At 54.7% G+C, this 21093-nt stretch overlaps 1 protein-coding gene and 1 long non-coding RNA gene across 3 annotated transcripts in view; one reads left to right on the forward strand and one right to left on the reverse strand.

Moving 5' to 3' along the window:
- Positions 1 to 21093, reverse strand: part of LOC127487350 (uncharacterized) — a 1183652-nt gene that overhangs the window by 138247 nt on the left and 1024312 nt on the right. The gene's annotated exons all lie outside the window — the stretch shown is intronic.
- On the forward strand, positions 1944 to 20609 carry SALL4 (spalt like transcription factor 4). 2 transcript variants are annotated; one of them, XM_051832643.2, is made up of 4 exons: positions 1944 to 2317; positions 12714 to 14999; positions 16047 to 16327; positions 18659 to 20609. In XM_051832643.2, the coding sequence occupies exons 1-4, from the start codon at positions 2200 to 2202 to the stop codon at positions 19076 to 19078; spliced, it is 3105 nt and encodes a 1034-aa protein (XP_051688603.2). In that variant the 5' UTR covers positions 1944 to 2199; the 3' UTR covers positions 19079 to 20609. The 2 variants fall into 2 exon arrangements, with proteins under 2 accessions (XP_051688603.2, XP_051688604.1); XM_051832644.2 differs by having other exon boundaries at positions 1947 to 2317; positions 12714 to 13718.

Genomic DNA, 21093 nt, shown 5'->3' on the forward strand with positions numbered 1-21093 from the left:
ATGTCATCTGTTGGAACGGCTTGCACAGACCTGAGTTTTTTGGGACAGAATTAACATGTTGATTATGGCACAGGTTTTCTTGTGGCTGGATGAAGGTGATAGGAAGAATTCTGAAGTGGGATTTAGGGATTGACCGGCAGCTCAGCCACTTCCTAATCCAATCACCTTGTGTTTCTCAGCTTCAGTCTCCTCGTTTTCAAGATGGAAAATCTACAGTGACCACCTCGCTGGGAAGGCGTAAGAGACTTGTGTGCGAGGGGCTCAATCAGTTATTATTATCATCACTTGGAGATTTAAGTGGCACCATTTTTATTACCTTGTTCTAAGCAGAAATGGCTAACATACTTTAACTATCACCTACTAAAATAAACAACCATGTCTTAAATGAACTTTGCCTTAGACCACTCATTTTTTTGAGCTGTAGATCTGCACACTTGTTTAGATTTGTAAGTTACATCTCCTGCCTTTTACAGAAAAGGTGTTGAGAATATCAGTAGATTAGTTAGCCAGGCAAGTGCTAATTGGTTTTTTGTTTGTTTGTTTTTTGTTTTTGACTCAAGGTCAGAAATCTAAAGTGCTTCCATGCATTATTAAAACAAATCCTAAAAACTTTCCAACATGGCTGTTGGCTGTCATTCCGTGTCACTCGCTTTTGACAATGTATGTAAAGCAACACAAAACATTTTCAAACACTTAAAAACTGGGAGTTAGCTCTTCTTCGCTTCTCCTGGTGGGCATGAGTATCAAAAGGACGAGCAAGCTGATTTATTTTCTGCTTCACGTTGTCCAGAGGCGTCTCCCAGGTGAACACATTTCTGAGCCCAGCATTCCCCTTTGCTTGCATTCCCAATTAGCTTACGGGCAACTCTTACAAGCTGCGAAGCTGATGAACAACCAATCAAGAAAACGCCATGCACGAATGTGGAGGAAAGGTTTATATTTGCCCAGTCCCTTACAATGAAGTAAATGCCGAATACCGATGCATAGCCAGAGGCACCATGGAAAAACCAGACTGAGCATTTATATCAGGCAGACGGCTGCATTAAATACACACAGATTTATGTGCATGTAAATGTATAGCCATGTAGACAATTGAGGCATCCCCGTGTCAGGCTGAGACAGTCACTTTGAACCAACAGATTCTTCTCTAAAAGTCAGTATTACAAAAAAAAAATTCCCATAATGATTAACAACACCCAGTTACTCTGACTGCGCCATTGCTATTTCACAGGAGATAGAAGAGCATTGTCTCAGTAATAAAATATGATGTTATCGGACATTTATGGCCTGTGGGGGGAAAATGCAACTGCGGGCCATTGCAATATTATCTCTCATCTCTGACTCTGCTTACTTTTTATCTGTCCGTGCTATATTTAGTAGCTGGTCATTTAAAATTTTTTAAGAAATCAAGGTCCGCATTTAAACAACAAACCAGCGTTTGCGGCTATGAATCCTGGTAGCTAGAAGTTAAAGCATGGTGGCGGGGTGATCTTAAGTTTCGTCCCTCTCTGGCCACTTTAAGAACCCAGCTGGGTGGTAAGGCTGCGTGAACCGCCATTCACCTTTCTTCGGTCTTGTCGAAGCTCCGTGTAAACACCGTCAGTCAAAAAAGAAGATCGGAGACCTAGGGGTCACAACTCGGGATTTTGGGCTTTTTTTTGGAGGTGGGTGTTTTTTTTTCGGTAGGTGTGAAAATCGAGCCAAAATACCCCCCTGCGAAGAAAACTGCCTCCTCCCAAGCTTAGAAAGGTGATTTTCGGAGCTCCCTCCTAAACACACGCGTCCCCAAACTCCTGCGCGCGCGCGCGCGCACCCGCAGCCCCCGAGGGCCCAGCCGAGGGCCGCGGCCAGCGCCGGTCCCCCTCGGGTTTCGCCCTCGCCCCGGCCAATCTGAGCCCGGATGCTAATTAGCCGCGCTCCCCCGATGAACGCGGCTTTGTCGCAGGGAGGGCCGGACTACAAAGCCCAGCATGCCTCGCCCCTCCCTGATCAATGAGGGCTTATTTAAATGATCTCTGAGGTCTTGGACCCAGGCCAATCAGCTGTCAGGGCTCATGATAAATCGCAATGCATTATTGATAATAATAATTACTGGGACATGCGCGTTCCGGCCGCAGGGGGGTAAATTTCCCAACTCCAGGGATCCGCGGCGGAGAGGGCGAGGACGCGCGGCTGTCCCGGCGCCCCGATGCCCGCACCATGTCCAGGCGCAAGCAGGCGAAACCCCAGCACATCAACTCGGAGGAGGACCAGGGCGAGCGGCCGGCCGCCGAGCTCGCAGACGCGGCCCCAGCGGCGCCGACGGCGGGGGAGCCGGGTGAGTGCGGCCGGGGCGCGACCCTCGAGGGCGCGGGCTCCGGGCGCCGGCGGCGTCCGCGCGGGGTCTGGGGCCGGGGCAGAGGGGCGGCCTTGCTGCCTCGCGCCCCGCGGGTCCTACACCCGCTCCTCCTCCCGCGCCGAGCCCGCCGGGCCGGGGGACCCCTGCGCTCGCGGCTTCACCCCCCCGCCAACCGTTGCCCCCCCCCCCGCCTCCTCCCCGGCGCCGCTTCTCAAAGAAAGACCCAGAGGTCCCCACTCTCCCCCCACCCCTCGGGGCCTTTTTCAGGGGCTGGAGGAGGGGCGCACCCCTGGAGGGCCCCCCGGAGGAGGGGGCCGGGTGGGGGAGGGGGCGCGACCTCTCCCCTCCCCGGGAGCCCGGGTGCGGGGCCACCCGCGCCGCGCAGGGGCCGGCTGTCTCCCCGGGCTACGCCGCCTGCCGATCGCCCTAACCTTTCGGGGCCTGACCTCCAGCCATCTTTGATTTCCGACTTCCTAAAAATAACCGCGGCCAGCCCCGGGGGGTGGGAGCCCCCGGGGGCCGGGGCGCACCCGCCTCGCGCTCGGCACGGGCTTCTCTGGGGCGCCCGGGAGGGGAGAGGGGAGGGGGCTGGCTCGGCCCGCGCTTCCGCGGCCGGCGGCTCCCGGGCTTCGGGGGGTTCGGGACCCCGGCCCGGCCTGGCGCGCGCGCGCCCCCTTCTTCGAGGCGGCTGCGGAGCGAGTCCGCCGCCCAGCGCCTCGCCCCGGTCCCGCCAAATTGTCGCCTGAGAACTTTTTCGGCGTGCGCGTGGGGGAGGGGGCCTTGCTCCTAGCTCCGCCGCCCGTTTTCGAATCTCGCGGCCTCCGGGGAGGCACGCGCGGGGCCTGGGGGTCCCGGAGGAGACGCGCGCGACCTTTCGGCCGCTGCCCTCTTTGTGGCCGGGGGAGTGCGGTGGAGTCCCCGAAGGCGCGATGGCTCAGCGAGGTCCCCGTTTCCTTCGGGGCCAGCTGCGCGTTGGGGGGCGTCTGGCGCGCGGGGACGCGCACTGCCCAGGTCCCCGCAGCCTGGACGCGCTCTCTTTGTGCCTCGGTTGGGGGCTGGGGGGGAGCGCGGAGCGGCTTCGTCGCCTGGCCCACCTGGAACAAAAGGGTTAACCCTGGGCCCGCCTGCTTCCTCCGGAGAGGAGGGGCGAGCTCCTGCCTCTGACCCCTCCTCTGGTCCTGCCCTGACCTCCTTCCCCCCTCATTTTGGGTGGGCGCGCACCGGTGAGGCTGCGGGGAGTGTTTGGCGCTGTTGGGGAGCGCTTGCTGCGGGAGGGCTCGTGGGGAGAGAGCAGCGGGGAGCCGGCGTGGACCCGGGCCGCGGGCTGGGGTCTGGGGTCCCGGGTCCGGGGCGCTGGCGTGCGCTCCCACCGCGACCTGGGAGGCGAGCGCAGCGCTGGAGCCGAGCGCGCGGCCGGGCTGCGCGCGGGCGCCCCCTGCAGGCGCGGCCGGGAGGCGGGTCTGCGCAGGTACCGGCTCTCACCTGGGGAGTGCGGCGCCGCGCCGGGGAGGGGTCCCCGCGAGGTGCGCCGGCTCTGCGGGGCCGAGCGTCTGGAATTCTTGGAAAGAATTCCCGGTCTTGGAGAGCGTTCGGCCTGCCCGCAGTTGCTGCGGCGGGAGCGAAGGTAGCTCTTCCACGCAGTCGTTGCACGTTCGGGTCGGATTTTGGGCGTTTGCCGTGGCCCGGCCTGAATGTACAGCACAGCCCCCCCACCTCCCTATTTTTTTTAAGATTGAAGATGGGGCCGGTCTTTTTTGCTGAGCGGTCGAGAAGCAGTTTTTGAGCTAAGAAAATGAAGTCTGGCGATCAATTAGCAGATCAAAAAATCTGCAGGTGGTCGGGAGGGGGGCTAACCCTACACACAAGAAAATTAGCATTTTCTCAAAAGAGTTTCAAATGCCCTTTGTGCTAAACTGGATTACAACCATCGACGGTTAAGAGTCCCAAGTTTCAAATAACTTCTAAAATGACCTAACTCTGGCCGTCAGGATTCCGGCATTAACCGGCTCTCCTGGAATTGCGTTCCAAAAGGGATAGGAGCTACTACTTGCCCAGAACCCCTTGCGCTCATTAAAAATAACGTGAATTATAAAATGCACTCCCCCTCGAAAGAAGGCAGCAGCATGCCCTCGGCTGCACCCCTAAATGATTGTTTGTGCTGTTAGCTTCCTCCTGGGTGGGGGGCTCGGGGACGCCTGGTAGGAGGTGAAAGGTAGTTGCTGCTTTGGAAATGAGAAGTGTGTTGATCCTTTGGAAGATAGATATTTTGAGATCTGCATTCCAATCTGGTTCTACGACTTTCAGCTGAGTAACCTTGAGACCCTGCCTGGTTTTCCTGAGCTCTCGTGTTCTGTGCACTGAAGATAAGACACGGCTCTGTCCCTTGTGGTGCGTCGGGAGTGTGGTTAGTGATGAGTAGTGTTGAACACTGTTTTCTGTGTTACTTACCTGTTGTGTCAACATGGTGTTGAGCGCCAGTTAAGATAGTTCCAGAGTATATGTAGTAGCCTGCTGTGTGCCGGGCGCGTCCTTCTCACAGCCAAAGTGCACTTTTTGCTCACTCACTCTAGAATACACGGCAGCTCCTGGTCGATTGTCCCCCTGCCCTGAACTTGAAGGCTGTGCCTGTTGTGGGCTTCGTGGCACTGGTGCAGGGATGGGGTTTCCTTCTGGCAGCCGGCCGTGAGAGGGCTTCTCTCCACCGTTCTCGTGTTTTGGGATGCGACTTACCGAGTGTGAGGTGAAGAGGTCGTGGGGAAGCAGATGGGAAATAAAACCTTGTCTGTCGGCGATCGCGATCGGCTTCTGAGCCTCGCCGCTCTGGAAGGGCCGTGATGGGGGGAGCCGTTCGGGAACTTTCCTTTCCCGTTAGCCTTGAGCTGTTGCATTTTTATTGTTTGAAGACAATACAGATATAACAAATGGAGATACATTGGATGAGCTGGCGGTCCTGTACTCATCACCAGGTGCGTTTCAGGTCTGGTGAAGCTGTTTTGAGCGGCTGTAGAGAAGCTGACGACCAAGTCCCTCCCCTTATGGAGTTTGCAAATTTGCTGTGGGTAAGACAAGACGCGATGTCCCTGTAGCCTTTAGCCAGGGAGGTCGCACGCCTTAGCAGCTGGGAGCTCTGGTTCTCTCCTTCCTCAGAGTTTGCGAACCGAGCCCGCTTCTGCTTCCTGCGTCTCCGCACTGCCCTCCGTGCCTACTGAAGCGCTCCCTCCCCCGGCTCCATACTTAGGGATGGGGGCTTCATTTCCTTTTGTTTTTTGGTAAGCAGTTTTCCTGGGGGTGGGGGGAGGGTAGGAGGTTTTGTGTGCCTTAGCTAATCTGCTCATTGTCATGCTTCTCATATAGGAATGAAAAAAGATAAGCTTTGGAAAGCTTTTATCAAGACATACAGGTCTTATTTTTTGAAAGCATTTTAGTATCTACAGATTTTGATTAGCCTCTGCTAGATTAACTTTCTTCTATACAATAGACGAGTATTTTCTACCACTTGGCAGTGATTACATCTAAGACCCCTGCTGGGTTTACTGCATTCTTCCTCCTTATTGGATAACTAGATGCTGGGAGATAACATTCCTAAAATTCGGGGTGGGGGCAGGGTGGCAGGGTGGAGAACTCGTTGCCGCGCGGATCTCTCTGAACTTTGTTTTTTTCCTTTTGGGTTAACTTAAGCACAGCCGCAATTGTTCATAACAGAGGCCCCTTGGCTCCTCGGCAAACATGGCTCCGGCGTTTGGCCGTGGTGGTCTGGATGCAGAAGTCCCTTTTTACTGCACCAGCAAACAGAGCTGCTTCTGTTTTAAGACTCAAGTGGGATGTTGCTGGTATCACTTAGGCGACAGAAGAGGCTCGCTTGTGTATACAGCGAAGGCAAGCTGGTATTCAGGCAGTAAATCACTCGGGCGCTGCTGGGTCCTGAGCCCAGGGGAGCTTAACCTTTTTTGTGCCGTAGATCCCATCTCCGCGTAATGCGTGTAAAGATGTTAAATACGTAGACTGCTAAGGAAATAAATTGCATGTAAATACAGTTATCAGAAACCATGTGCTGCTTTGTTAAATAATAAAATCCAGCAGCCTCCAGCAGTTGTGACAGCGGGACGCCCTGGAGGACGCCTGCTTTCTGTTGATAGGCACAGGTTAGGCTCACACCCCCGTGCTGTGTTCTTACCTTCCCAATTGAAACAAATAGTACATTTTACTTCAGCTGAGTGAAAGTAGATTTTTTTTTACCTAGTTTCTTGAACTCTTAAGAATGCCTTCCCTTTTTTTTTTTTTAAAGATTTATTTGAAAGGGAAAGTTATTGAGAGAGAGATCTTCCATCCATTTGTTCACTCCCCAAATGACTGTACGGGTGGAGTCTGGGCCAGGCCCAAACCAGGAACCTGGAGTACATGCAGGTCTCCAGTGTAGGTGGCAGAGCCCAAGCGCTCGGTCACCTTCTGCCTTCCCAGCTGGGAGCTGGATCAGAAGTGGAGTGGCCAGGACTCCAACTGGTGCCCTTGAGATGCTGTTGTTAATGAGTAAGGAGAATGAGGAAAACAGTGTTCAATGGCCGGCGCCGGTGGCTCACTTGGCTAATCCTCCGCCTGCGGCGGCACCGGCACCCCTGGTTCTAGTTCCAGTTGCTCCTCTTCCCGTCCAGCTCTGTGCTGTGGCCCAGGAAGGCAGTGGAGGATGGCCCAAGTGCTTTGGTCCCTGCACCCACATGGGAGACCGGGAGGAAGTACCCGGCTCCCCGCTTTGGATTGGCGCAGCACCTGTTGTAGCCGCCTTTAGGGGAGTGAACCAATGGAAGGAAGACCTTTGTCTCTAACTCTGCCTGGCCAAAAAAAAAATAGTGTTAAACACCTTCTTAGAGAAGTAGAATGAAAAAGTTTCAGAAACTGCTATAGATCTGCTTTTACTAATAATAAACTGCTTTACTGTCCATTTCAAATGGTATTCAGGAATTTCTAGCTAGCAGTGTATCACCTTGAGTGGCTTGGTTTTATTTCGAAGCCTCAATTTCCCCATCTGCAAAATGGGAACAGGATGCTTGCTGTGGAGATAAATAAGTGAAGGCAAGTGGCACAGCTGAGACAAAGGGGCAAATCAAGGGTGCGGGTTTAGCCTAGTGGTTCATCCGTGCGGTTGAGATTCCCTGGGTGCTATTTCTGGTTCAGGTAGCTCCTGCTGCCACATGGGAGACCTGGATTGAGTTCCTAGCTCCCTCCCTCTCTGCTTCTCAAGTAAATGAATTCTTAAAAAAGTTGTTTCTTGTCGGAGGAAGCGGCTGTGTGTTGTGTTTGGGGGGCGGGGTGGGTGATGGGGAGTGCAGAAGCCGAGGAGCAGATGGTGTGGAGTTAGCTTGTTTCCACCCCTTCTTGTAGGTCCCTTCTCCAGGAAGTGGAGGCAACACTTCTCTGCACTTCGCGTGCATTTTCCATGTCTGTATTTCTACTGAAATGCAGGGGGCACACACGTCATCTATACATCCTGTTCTTTGCATCTCTCCTGAAGGAAACCTTGGGCACTTGTAGCCTGGAGCAGCCTCCAATTTCTGCTTCAGTTTTGTTGGTTACAAAGTATTCCTCTTCTAGCCACCCAGATTTATGTAACCAGACTGAGGATGGACCAGGGTGTATCCATCTGTGTTGTGCCCTATGAGAAATGCAGCAAGAAATAGCCTCGCATTTCAGGAAGTGAATTCCGAACAAAGGAAATGCTGAGTCAGAGGGGAGAATGAAGGTGTTGCGCCCTGGGTGCTCCCTCCCTCGAGTTGTATCCATTGGCACTCACCAATCCTTTATATCCTGGAGAGCAACTTTCCAAAAATGTCTTGACACATAATTGCCAAAACTGCTTTTCAGAGAGAACCAGCTCCTTAAACAGCCCTGCAGGCCTTGCATTTCGACACTGGGGAGATGGCCCGCATTGGTACTGCCTGGGAGCCGGGGACTCCCAGAGGGATAGATCCTAGGGTTCTAGGAATTAATGCACACTTTCAGCTTGATTCTTGAGACAGGCCTGTAGGAGAGGTATTGGAGCCTTGAGAAAGGACTTCTTACCTACCTTCTGCCTGCCTCCTCTGAGCTCATCCTGGAAGTAGGATGTGATACACTTCGCTAACACCTAAAGCAATCTCTGGAAGTCCCAGAAACAAGATAGCAAAGAGTGTTCTAGTCTGTCCTGGGAAGTAGCCGGATCCCTCGGGCTTCCCACTGCGGTTAGGGTGTCTGAGAGGAAAGATAGTTGCAATCCCTACAGGAAACACGATAAGTAGGGAAACATGATAAAAATGGAAACATGAAGGGGTCAGATAGAGGCCTTGGGGGCTGCAGGCCTGGGGTGGGTGTGCGGGTGTTTTTTAAATAAACTTTTAATTCCATTTCCATGGACTTTTGAACATTTTTATTAGTTTTCATTTATATGAAGGGCAGAGAAGGGCTAGGGATTGGTTTCCCATCTGCTGGGTCACTTCCCGGATACTCCCGACAGCTGGGGCTGGACCAGGCCAGAGGGTGGCTGGCTCCCAGCGACTCAGGCCCTCGCCCCCTGCTTCCCAGGGCACACGTTAGCAGGAAGCTGGAATTGGGGTGAAGCCAGGACTTGCACCCAGGCACTCTGATACGGGGTGCGATCATCTCAAGACTTTCTACCTTCTCTGCCAGACCCCCAGCCCCAGCCTTTTATTTTTTTTTAGAGTTACACAGAGAGAAAGGTCTTCCATCTGCTGGTTAACTCCCCATATGGCCACAACAGTGGGGCTGGGCTAAGCTGAAGCCAGGAGCTTCTTCTGGGTCTCCCATGTGGGTGCAGGGGCCCAAACACTTGGTCCATCTTCTGCTTTCTCAGGTGCATCAGCTGGATCAGAAGTAGAGCAGCCAGGATTCAAACCAGTGCCTGTGTTGGCCGGCGCCGCGGCTCACTAGGCTAATCCTCCTTCTGCAGCGCCGGCACACCAGGTTCTAGTCCTGGTCAGGGTGCCGGATTCTGTCCCGGTTCCAGGCCAGCTCTCTGCTGTGGCCCAGGAGTGCAGAGGAGGATGGCCCACGTGCTTGAGCCCTGCACCCACATGGGAGACCAGGAGAAGCACCTGGCTCCTGGCTTTGGATCAGCACGATGCGCTGGCCGCAGCAGCCATTGGAGGGTGAATCAACAGTAAAGGAAGACCTTTCTCTCTGTCTCTCTCACTGTCCCCTCTGCCTGTCAAAACAAAAACTAAAACAAAAACCGGTGCCTGTGTGCTGGCATTATGGGTGGTAGCTTAACCTACTAGGCCACAGCGTGCCCCCCCCCCCCTTTTTTTTTCTTGAAGATGTTTGTTTATTTTTAAAGTCATAGTTCCAGAGACCTTCCATCTGCTTGTTCACTCCCCGGATGTCCTCACTGGGCCAGGCTGAAGCCAGGAACCGGGTGCTTCATGCAGGTGTCCCGTGGGGGGCAGTCTGGCTCCCAGGCCTCCTGGCGGGTAAGCACTCAAGTTCTCCACTGCTGTGTTTCCTTGAGCAAGCTGCCTGAGCTCGGGCTCAGCTTTCCTCTGGTGAGTGGGGCTGATGGAGTGAGCTGCGTGGGGCTGGACTGGAGGAGGATGTTTGGCTCCCCTCTCCACCCCGGGACCCCACCCCTGCATGCACACAGCAGGAAGTGAGGGTTGTGTGTTCTCTGCTTTGAGGGTTGTGGGGTGGTGCCTACGCTCCCTAAGTCAAACCTGTAACCCTGGCAGTCCGGATCTGTCTTCCCCTGGCTCACCCCATCCCCACATACCTGAGGCTTCCTGGTCATGCTCAGCCTGAATGAGCCACGATGAAGTCAGCTTATTAAGGCTTTTTCAAGACCAGCCCCTCCTGCAAACTGTTGGCAGCCCCTTCAGTCAACCCCGCGATCTTTACAAGTTAGCAGAGGGGACAGGTGCGGTCACCAGCTTGAGAGGCGGCCGGCGGTTTCACCGGAAGCCTTTCTTTGCCCCGTGTGTTTTTGCATTTCAAGCACAGGTTGAACTGTAACTAAAAGTGGTCATTTTCTTGTTATCGTTTTAGATTTATAATTTTTTATTTGAAAGCAGAGTTACAGAGAGGGGTCTTCCATTTGCTGGTTCACTCCCCAAATGGCTGCAATGGCTGGGGCTGGGCCAGGCTGAAGCCAGGAGCCAGGAGCTTCTCCTGGGTTTCTCATGTAGGTGGAGGGGCCCAAGTACTGGGGCCATCTTCCAGTGCTTTCCCAGGTGCATTAGCAGGGAGCTGGATTGGAAGTGGAATGGCTGGGACTCGAACCAGTGCGCACATGGGATGCCAGTGCTGTGGACAGTGGGGCTTCACCACTAAGCCACAACGCTGGCCTGGTTGTTTTGTGCATGCTCCTCTGCTACCTGTTTACATTTTTCTGGCTTCTGTGGCAGGAATTCTGCCTGAGTTTGCTTATAGTGAGCTAGACCAAAATGTACTTGAAAAATTTTTATTTATTTGAGAGTCAGAAAGAAAACATAATAATACCCTTCTTGATGGGTTGTTGTGTACTCATGAAAATACCTGTGGGGTTTAGATTTCACAGGCATAGGGGTCTGTCTAGGCCTTTGTTCAGGATGCCCTTAGCTCCAGTGCCCTTTTTTTTTTTTTTTTAATTTATTGGGAAGAGAGAGACAGAGATCTTCATTCTTCTCATTCACTCCTCAAATGACTGTAGTGGCCAAGGCTGGGCCAGGCTGAAGCCAGGTGTCTGGAACTCCTCTAGGTTACCCACATGGGTGCATGGGGTTCAAGGACTTGGATCATCTTCTGCCTTCCCAGGTACATTAGCAGGGAGCTGGGTCAGAAGCAGCGCAGCCACTGTTGTAGGTGGTGCCTTACCCTGCACGGCCTTCTCTTAGTAGGCAAGTGTACGGAGCGGGGCAGCAGGGGTGGGGAGCGGCGAAGCAGCTTAGTGAGCCTGTCCTGCGGGCTCCTATTCCTGAGACCCAGGCCTCAGGCACGGTCCAGGCCAGGAGTTAACACAATGAACCGGGCCCAGCTACAGAAGAAATCCACCGGCCAAATTTCAGAAAGGAACTTGGCTCAGAGCAGGACTGAGTTTTGTGTAAGGCACTCCTTCTGCCGAGAGAGCGCGCCTCCCCCTCGGGCGTCCTACAGGCACACAGAGTGCTGGTGCTGTCCCTCCCTCGTGTCGGGCAGTCCTGGAGTCCCAGCAGACACATCGTCAGCTTGGGAAAAGATCAGAATTCCAGATGGCACCCACAGTGAGCACTGACTGCGTGTTGCTGTCGCACCATCATAAAGTCAAAGTCAGAAGTTGGGGACCAGCCTTGTCTCATTTCAGAGAGGTGGAATCAAGACACAGAGGGCTCCTGGGATCCGTGAGTCCTATCCCTGGCTTCTCTCTGGATGGAACGACTTATTTTCCCATCCATGTCCTAACTGTTGAGACAGTGCCGTGGGTTTTCATAATCGGGAAGGTTAGCGCAGTCTTTTCCTACGGCCATCCTTCCCCCCAGTGCTTTCCCATGGGCAGAGATGTTTCTGGCGCTGTCTTTGCCTTTGGAACAGCCAGCCTTGTTTCTGGCACCTTGGATGCGCATTGCCTAATACGTCCTGTGCACTGTGTGTGTGTAGGGCTGATGTAGCTGCCGCTACCTGGATGGTCGGTAACGGCGCAAGTTCATTCTCGTTGTCCCAGAAGCCAGCTGGCTCTTTCTGGAGGCTCTCGGGGAGAATTGACCCTGGCGCCTTCTGTTGGCTCCCAGCAGCCCTCAGTTTCCAGCCCTGTGACCCCCGTCTCTGCCTTCATGTGTCTTCTCCCCTCCCCCTTTGTAAAATTTTTTTTAAAAGATTTTATTTTATTTATTTGAAAGAGTTACGGGGTGGGGGGTGGGGGTTTCCATCTGCTTGTTCACTTCCAAATGGCTGCAAGGGCCAGAGCTGGGCCAGGCAGGAGCCAGGAGCCTCCTTCCAGGTCTCCCATGTGGGTGCAAGGGCCCAAAGACTTGGGCCGTCTTCCACCGCTTTTCCAGGCCGCAGCAGTGGAGTGGAGCTGCAGGGACTTGAACCTGCGCCCATGTGGGATGCTGGCACCACAGGTGGCTGTGCCACAGCGCCGGCCCTGCTTCCCTATCTCTTGCGAGTACTCTAGGCATTGAATTTGGGGGCCCCACTTAAAGTGCTGTCTGTCAAGGGTTAGGACTTGGCCTTGTGTTAGTTCAGAGCACGTTGAGAATTCCACCTACAACCTAAGGGTTAGTTCGTTCAGAGTCTTGGGTGACTGTTCCCCCTGCGTCATCTTCCGCTTGTTTGTGGGTAGATAATGGAGACGTGTTGCCTTGTGAGTGGGTGGGTTCTCCCCGGAAGCTGTCCCAGATCTCCTGGTGGGCGGGATTCTGAGCTCTTTCTCTTGTTGCAGGTGCTGCAATGAACCAGCCGGGGACTGGCGATGACGCGCCCGGGGACAGAGTGCCTGGAAAGCGGCCGCGCCGGGAGGAGACGCACATCTGTGAGAAGTGCTGTGCCGAGTTCTTCAGCCTCTCCGAGTTCTTGGAGCATAAGAAAAATTGCACTAAAAATCCACCTGTCCTCATCATGAGCGACAGCGAGGGGCCAGTGCCTTCAGAAGACTTCTCCGGAGCAGTCCTCAGTCCCGGCGGCAGGGACAGTCACAGGGAGAGCGGCGGCAGCTCGGGGGACACCAAGGAGAAGCTGGGCGCGGAGTCTGTTGTCCACTTGAAGGCGGAGACCACCCTGCCCCCGCCACCACAGGACATAAGCTATGTACCCAAAGGCAAAGTGGCCAGCACTAACGTGACTCTGCAGGCGCTCCGCGGCACCAAGGTGGCGGTGAACCAGCGGAGCGCGGATGCGCCGCCGGCCCCGGTGCCCGGCGCCAACAGCATCCCGTGGGTGCTGGAGCAGATCCTGTGTCTGCAGCAGCAGCAGCTGCAGCAGATCCAGCTCACCGAGCAGATCCGCATCCAGGTGAACATGTGGGCCTCGCACGCCCTGCACTCGGGCGTGGCCGGGGCCGACGCCCTGAAGACCTTAGGCGGCCACGTGTCCCAGCAGGTGTCGGCGGCTGTGGCTTTGCTCAGCCAGAAAGCTGGCAGCCAGGGTCTGTCTCTGGAGGCTTTGAAGCAAGGCAAGCTACCTCACGCCAGCATCCCGTCGGCCGCCGGCTCCCTGTCCTCGGGGCTCACGCCCTTCGCCCTGAAGCCGGACGGGGCCCGGGTGCTGCCCAGTGTCATGTCTCGCCTCCCGAGCGCTTTGCTACCTCAGACCCCGGGCCCTGCGCTCTTCCAGGGCCCCTTCTCCACCGTGGCGCTAGACCCGTCCAAGAAGGGCAAGGGCAAGCCCCCCAGCGTGTCCGCGGTGGACGTCAAAACCAAAGATGAGACCGGCCTCTGCAAGCACAAGTGTAAGTACTGTAGCAAGGTTTTTGGGACTGATAGCTCCTTGCAGATCCACCTCCGCTCCCATACCGGAGAGAGACCCTTCGTGTGCTCTGTCTGTGGTCATCGCTTCACCACCAAGGGCAACCTCAAAGTGCACTTTCACCGACACCCCCAGGTGAAGGCCAACCCCCAGCTGTTTGCCGAGTTCCAGGACAAAGTGGCGGCAGGCTCTGGCGTCCCCTTTGCGCTCTCGGTCCCCGTCCCGGTAGACGGAGCGAGTCTCTCGGTAGATAGCAAGCCCGTCCTCGCGACAGGCGCCCCCTCCGTAGGGCTACCTCAGAACCTCTCGTCGGGGACTAACCCCAAGGACCTCCTGGGGGCCCCGCTGCCCAGCGACCTGCAGCCGCCTGGGCCTTCCCCAGAAAGCGAGGGTGGCCTCGCGCTAGCCGGGGTGGGGCCCAACCACATCTCCCCCAGGGTTGGTGGCTTCCAAGGGAGTGCGGTCCCCGAGCCAGGGTCGGAGACCCTGAAGTTGCAGCAGCTGGTGGAGAACATCGACAAGGCCACCACCGACCCCAACGAATGTCTCATCTGCCACCGAGTGCTGAGCTGCCAGAGCTCCCTCAAAATGCATTACCGCACCCACACCGGGGAGAGGCCCTTCCAGTGTAAGGTGTGCGGCCGGGCCTTCTCCACCAAGGGCAACCTGAAGACGCACCTCGGGGTGCACCGGACGAACCCCGCCGTCAAGACGCAGCACTCGTGCCCCATCTGCCAGAAGAAGTTCACCAACGCTGTCCTGTTGCAACAGCACATCCGCATGCACATGGGCGGCCAGATCCCCAACACGCCGCTGCCCGAGGGCCCCTGTGACTTCACGGGCCCCGAGCCCGCGCCGGGCGCCGCCTGCCACGACGACGGCGAGGGCGTCGACCTGGACGAAGTCAGCCTCCAAGATGTGCCCAGTGGCTCCTCCAAGGTCCCCGCACCCCTTCCCGGCGTGCACTCGGCCTCCCCCACGCTGGGCTTCCCCGTGCGGGCCTCCCTGGACGCCGCGGGGAAGGCGGGGGCCGCCCCTCTCGGCCTGCAGCGGCAGAGCAGCCGAGAGAACGGCTCGGTGGAGAGCGACGGCCTGACCAACGACTCGTCCTCGCTGATAGAAGACCCGGAGTATCAGAGCCGAAGCCCCGACGCCGCGGAGTCCGCCTCCTTCCAGGCGCCCTCCCCGGCCAATAGCCAAGCCGAGAGCGTCAAGTCCAGGTCTCCCGATGCCGGGAGCAGAGCTGAGAGCTCCGAGATGGAAGGTGATAGAGCTTTGGATTTCGCTTATGTCCGAAAGGAACGTAGGGTGAACTTGGCACACGGAGAGGACGGGCTGAAGGAGCCCCTCTAGGGCAACTAGCTTGTCTGTACTCGGGTGGAGGGGAGGAGTAGCTGCCTCTATCCTGATGATGAACTTGCTTATGGTGGTTAATGCAGGGGGCTCAGCAGGCTTTTGGTCTTTGAGCCCCACAGGTGCACGTGGGTAATCCTAACTAAATTCCAATACAGGGTTTTGGTTTACTCATTTGAAAGGCAGAGCAACAGAGAGGGACGGATGGAGGGAGGGAGACAGATCTTCCATCCACTGGTTCGCTCCCCCAAATGGCCCAACAGCTGGGGCTAGGCCAGGCTGAAGCCGGGAGCTCCCTCTGGGTCTCCCACATGGGTGGCAAAGCCCAAATACTTGGGCCATTGCTGCTGCTTTCCCAGCCACATTATTGGGAAGCTGGATCCAAAGCACAGTAGCTGGACTCCACGCGGTGCTCCTGGCTGGGATGCCGGCATCCCACGTGGCAGCTTAACCTGCTGCGTCACCGTGCGGGCCCCACAATAGGAGTATGTTTGAGGGGTGGGCACTGCTCTTTGGCCACTGAGATGAGCTGCTCGCTCCTGGGTTCCGAGGCCCCCCCCCCATATTCACGATGAATCCCCTGTGGAGAGAAGCACATAGTAAGTGCACACGGCAAGGGTGGCACCTGCAGACGCCGCTCCTGGCAGGGTAGGGTCGCAGCTGCTTCACAGAATCCCAGAAAGCTGGCGTGTGGGCGTCCTCTAAAGGCACCCTCACACAGACACGAGAATTGCATCGTGTTTCCTTGGTGCCCACACCTTTATGCAAACCCTAAAACAGCCAGTTTTCCCAGCACCTCCATTCTTCGTGCAGATCCACAGTTCAGAGGCAGCTGTTTTTCAGGGCCTCAGAGCCACCTCCAGGTTCTCAAGTAGCGGGCAGTGTGTGGTTTTGGTCGCAGGAGCGAAGGAGTGTTGGATGATAAAGGTTTGGGTTTTTTCCCCTTCCACGCAACCAGGTCGGAGCAGTCTCCCATCAACGTTCATCCGAACCCAGCCCACCTATGTCAAGGTTGAAGTTCCTGGCCCGTTTGTGGGTCCCTCAACCCTGTCCCCAGGCACGACGCCTTTGCTGGTGGCCCAGCCGCGCCGCCAGGCCAAGCAGCACGGCTGCACACGGTGTGGGAAGAATTTCTCGTCCGCCAGCGCTCTGCAGATCCACGAGCGGACTCACACCGGCGAGAAGCCTTTTGTGTGCAACATCTGCGGCCGTGCGTTCACCACCAAGGGCAACCTGAAGGTGGGTTCCCCTCGCCCGAGCCGTGGTGGGGCTGAGGTTTTCGGTACTGGATGAATTCTTCAGGTTACATCAGCCGGATGTCTAGTCTGACCGCTGAGCTGGCTTTGGAAACGTGCGCTTTGTCACATTAGGACGTCTCGGGTTGTGTTGCTTATTAACAGTGTGTGGGAGGAGAAAGCATCGGATCTGTAATCGGTGATGGTTTGTTTCTAATCTCAGTGGCACATAAAATAATGCACAGTTTTGGGGCAGACCTGGTTAGAACTCTTGCTCCTGTTCTTAAAGCACATACTTGTTTTTATCAGTCAATAAATATTTATTGAGCAGCAGGGCAGCGTTTAGTGCAGTGGCTGGGACACCTGTCCCCCATATCGGAGTGCCTGGGCTCGAGACCTGGCTGCGTCCTGTGGTAGTGCACCCTGGGAGGCAGCAGGTGATGGCTTGGGTCCCTGCCCCTGACGTGGGAGACTTGAATTGAGTTCTGAGCTTCTGGCTTCAGCCTGGCCCAGGCCCACCTGTTGCAGGCATCTGGGGAGTGAACCAGTGGATGGAGATCTCTGCCTTTCAAAAAAGTAAATGTAAATCAATGCCAACTTAGAGAGTAAGGGTGCATTTTCCGAGCGACTCAGTCTGGAAGCAGGACGTGGTTTGCTGTCAGCTCTTGTCTCTTTGTGAGTCCAGTAAGGGTAGTTCCTGTCCAGTGTTGAAGGCCTGTAGATGATGGAGAATGAAGCACAGTGCGACCAGGCGTCGTGGTACCACCAACCGTCTGTGGACTGGTGTTTGTGTTGGAGCTGAGCTCTGTTTTCTTTTTTTTTTTTTTGCCCAGCCTGCTACATTGAAATAAACGTGTGTGGTACAATAACCCCTGGAGTTAAAGACTCTAGGTAACAGCTGTGCTTAAACAGCTGCTGGGTCCTTCCAGAAGGGGTCTCTGTGTTGCCATTATTGTTAGGGTAGGCGGATTTCATTAGTCTCCCACCCATACCCATCCGGGAACACAGGATGGGAAGTAGGGACTTGGGTTTGTGTCCTGGCCCTGCCTCCAGTTTGCTTCTGTAACCTTGAGCAAGGCACATTGCTCTGAATGTTTTCAGCTTGCCAATGGTAGACTAGCAGAGTTCTTTACAGTTGGGATAAAGATAGAAGCTTCATTTTAGCCTGGACCTATAAGATTATATCACCTTAAAAGCTAATATATACACATGACAAAAGCCATGTCCTTTAAAGTTTTTTAACCCTAATTGGCAAAAGCATCAGAGGAGGACCGTGAAGTAGCTTGGTCTCTAATGCTCATTTCTAGAGCTTCATTGACTCCCGGGCCCGGGAGCGCCTGATGCTGGACCCGGGGGACTCTGGGCAGGTGGTTCGGTGAGCATCCTTGGCTTTCCCAGCCACACGGTTAATGGCATTGACGGGTCCAGGGTTGTTTGAAAATTGATGAGTTGTATTCAGGAAGTGATGGCGCGTGCCTGGAACACGACCAAGTGCTTGTTACCTGGAGCCTCTTACTCTGTAGTTGCTAACGGCTTTTTCAGGCTACTGCCTACGTCTGTCCAATCAGATGAGTGGCAGCTGCCAACCTGTAAGGCTGTCAATCAAGATAAAATGCCCGAGAAGCCTGGCACCTAGCATATTATGAGTTTTGAAACTTTTTTTTCTTGTATGTTTTAAAAATCTATTAATGTTTTGAGAAAGGCAGCGTTGACAGAAAGATCTCCCACCTGCTGGTTTACTCCCCAGATGGCCACGACAGCCGGGGCTGAGCCAGGAGCCTGGAACTCCCACCCAGATGGCAGGGCCCGAGCTCTCTTGAGCTACCTTCCGCTGCTTTCCCAGGCTCAATAGCAGGGAGCTGGATCAGAAGTGGAGCAACAGGGACTCGAACCTGCGCCGTAGGCTCATGGGATGGCAGGGTCACAGGCAGTGGCTGAACCAACCCATTGGACCACAATGCTGGCCCCCAGTATTTAAGCTTTAATGAAGCCAGGCAGGGAGGCGGCTGGGGAAAGCAGCACGCGAAAGAGCCTGAGGTGAGTTGAGTCTCAACGAGGAGCGGCCTTGCTGTGCCTGCTGCCCCAGGTTAAGTGGTGTCTGCTTCCTGTGCAGCCTCTGGGGCTGTCCCACGGTGCCTGCTCTCAAAGGTGGGCATGCTCTCTACATGTTTAGCATGTTACTGAAATTCATAATGCAGACTGTAGTTGCATGCGTGGTGAGAAGGACCACGTTGCCAGCACCCGGTTTGGGTAGAATCCGTACGTGGACTGCGGCCGGCGGCAGCGGCGGCAGCATCTCTGTTTTGCTGAGAGCCTGTATGTCCTGTTCCTGCAGGTGCACTACATGACGCACGGGGCGAACAATAACTCGGCGCGCCGTGGGAGGAAGCTGGCCATTGAGAACACCATGGCGCTGCTAGGTACCGACGGGAAGAGAGTCTCGGAAATGTTTCCCAAGGAAATCCTGGCCCCGTCGGTGAACGTGGACCCTGTCATGTGGACCCAGTACACCAGCATGCTCAACGGTGGCATGGCTGTGAAGACCAACGAGATCTCCGTGATCCAGAGCGGCGGCCTTCCCACCCTGCCCGTCTCCCTGGGGGCCAGCTCCGTCGTGAGTAACGCCACCGTCTCCAAGCTCGATGGCTCCCAGTCGGGTATCAGTGCCGACGCGGAGAAGCCCGGGGCCGCCGACGGCGTAGCCAAACACCAGTTCCCTCATTTCCTGGAAGAGAAGAAGATCGCAGTCAGCTAAGCTCAGGGGACCGGGCCTGGAGGAAGTACAGACAGGGCAATCCTAGCATTTGTTCCATCTCCTCCCCTGTTTTCTTTTTTGCTTACTGACATGCAAATGATGTTTACGGTTGTGACCGCAACCTCAGGCAGTCCTACAATCAACAGCGATGCCATGCTGCTTTGCAAAAAGTGAAAAAGTCCAAAAACAAAAAATCATACCAAAACAAATAGACTAGAATTGTTTTTTAATTTTGGAAAGAAGCGGGTCTTGCAAAGTAGCTCTGTTACTTGTGCCAGATGTAGAACCTTTTGTACAACCTAGAACCTTTTGTACAACCTAGAACGACTATTTCCAAAGACTGACCTGTTTCAGGTTGGAGCTTACTCAACCACAGTGAAGAGAACTGTGCCGCCTGGTGTGGGGGCGGGGCAACTGTAGGTGGGCAGGTGGGCAGATGGACAAGGTCTGTCATCTGTTTCCAGACCCTCCCACTGTATACCCCCATCTTTTGGTTTGCTTTTTGAATGTAACTTAAAACAAATGAACAAAGAAACTAAGGTTGTAGAATTCCAAAATTCCTTCAGCCTTAGAACCTTATGTAGGATGTCCTTAAATGGACAGATGTTGGGCCTTAGGGAGTCAACGTGTGTGTTGCTGCTTATTTAAATACAGTTCCCGTGGAGCCCCAGGAGTTCCCTTGTAATGCCAACGCTGCCCAGGTGTCTCAGTCCTCCCACACCCCAGAAGGGGTGGGCGCCTGAGTGGGCGGTCTCCACCGACTCCATGCAGTTCCCTGGTGCCGGGTCGGTTGAGAAGTCCCTGGGGTTTCATTCTTAAACTCAGAGAAGGAAATGTTTCCTATCACGGGCTCACATACTGATTTTTGTTTTGTTTTGTTTTCCTTGATGCGACTTATGCCAAGTAATTATGAAGATTTTTTTTTTCCCTCTGAGTATTGCATGAAGGCTACGAAGTTGGAACAGGCGAGTCCTGGGTGTAAAAGCTTTAATTTATCTACCTCATTTATGTTTTATTTTTGTAGCCATAGTCTCTATTTTCCTATTTTATGACCACTGAAGTATTCCCAGGTCCTGTCTTTAAGCCGAACGGTTGACGTTGGTGGGAGCAGCTGGACTTTCGTGATTCCTTTTTTTTAACCCCCCTCTTGTCCACGTAGTGACATGGAGCTGGTGTTGAGACGTTGCTCCGTTGGTTTAGCAAGCAAAGAGGAAGACCCTCTCATCCTGGGGGAGGAGACCCTCTTGGACACGTGGATCAGGACTGTTACCCAGAGTTCCTCTTAGTTATTGCACCTGACTTTAGGATCCAAACGTTTTGCCAAGTTGTGCCTTTCCTTCTGGAATTGTAAGTGAACACAATGACGATTGCTGTTTACACTGTGAAGCGGATGTTACAGAGAACACGCCAGTGGCGCTCACTGTTGAGCTAATGACGCCTTGTGAATGTAAGATCTACAGAGACACCCCTGGAGTTGTACCTGCTGATGCTTGTCTGTTTGTTGGAAAATAAAATTTGAATGTTTTTTTTTTTCCCACCTGACGTGTACTGTAAGTTTTTCTGGGACTTCTAAGCGTGAACGTTCGGTCAGTATGATCTCCAGGGAGGATTTGCGTGTCTGACGGGTCCCTGGACTCCCCGCGTCTTCCCCCAGTCTAACCTCACAGGAGTTGTTGGCAGAGAGAGCACTCAGTTTCTACCGTCCCAGGCTGCTTAGAAGGGCAGGGGCTAAGCTGGGCATCGTAAAATGGTTAAGCTCTGTAGATAGGCCGCTTAACTTCTATACCTACAGTTAACGTACCGTGTGCTTAGTTTGTTCAGAGGAACAGAGAAGGTGTTTGGCCCAGCTGTTAGGATGCATCCCATATGAGAGTGCCTGGGTTTGAGTTCCCACTCCACGCCCAGTTCAGCTTCCTGCTAAGGTGCACCATGGGAGGCAGCAAGTGGTGGCTGAAGCAGCTGAGTGCCCCGCCACCGACGTGGCGTTGAGCTCCTAGCTCCTGGTTCAGCCTGGG

The sequence above is a fragment of the Oryctolagus cuniculus genome, chromosome 11 (genome assembly GCF_964237555.1).
Source record: "Oryctolagus cuniculus chromosome 11, mOryCun1.1, whole genome shotgun sequence".
In the NCBI taxonomy this organism is placed as follows: Eukaryota; Metazoa; Chordata; class Mammalia; order Lagomorpha; family Leporidae; genus Oryctolagus; species Oryctolagus cuniculus.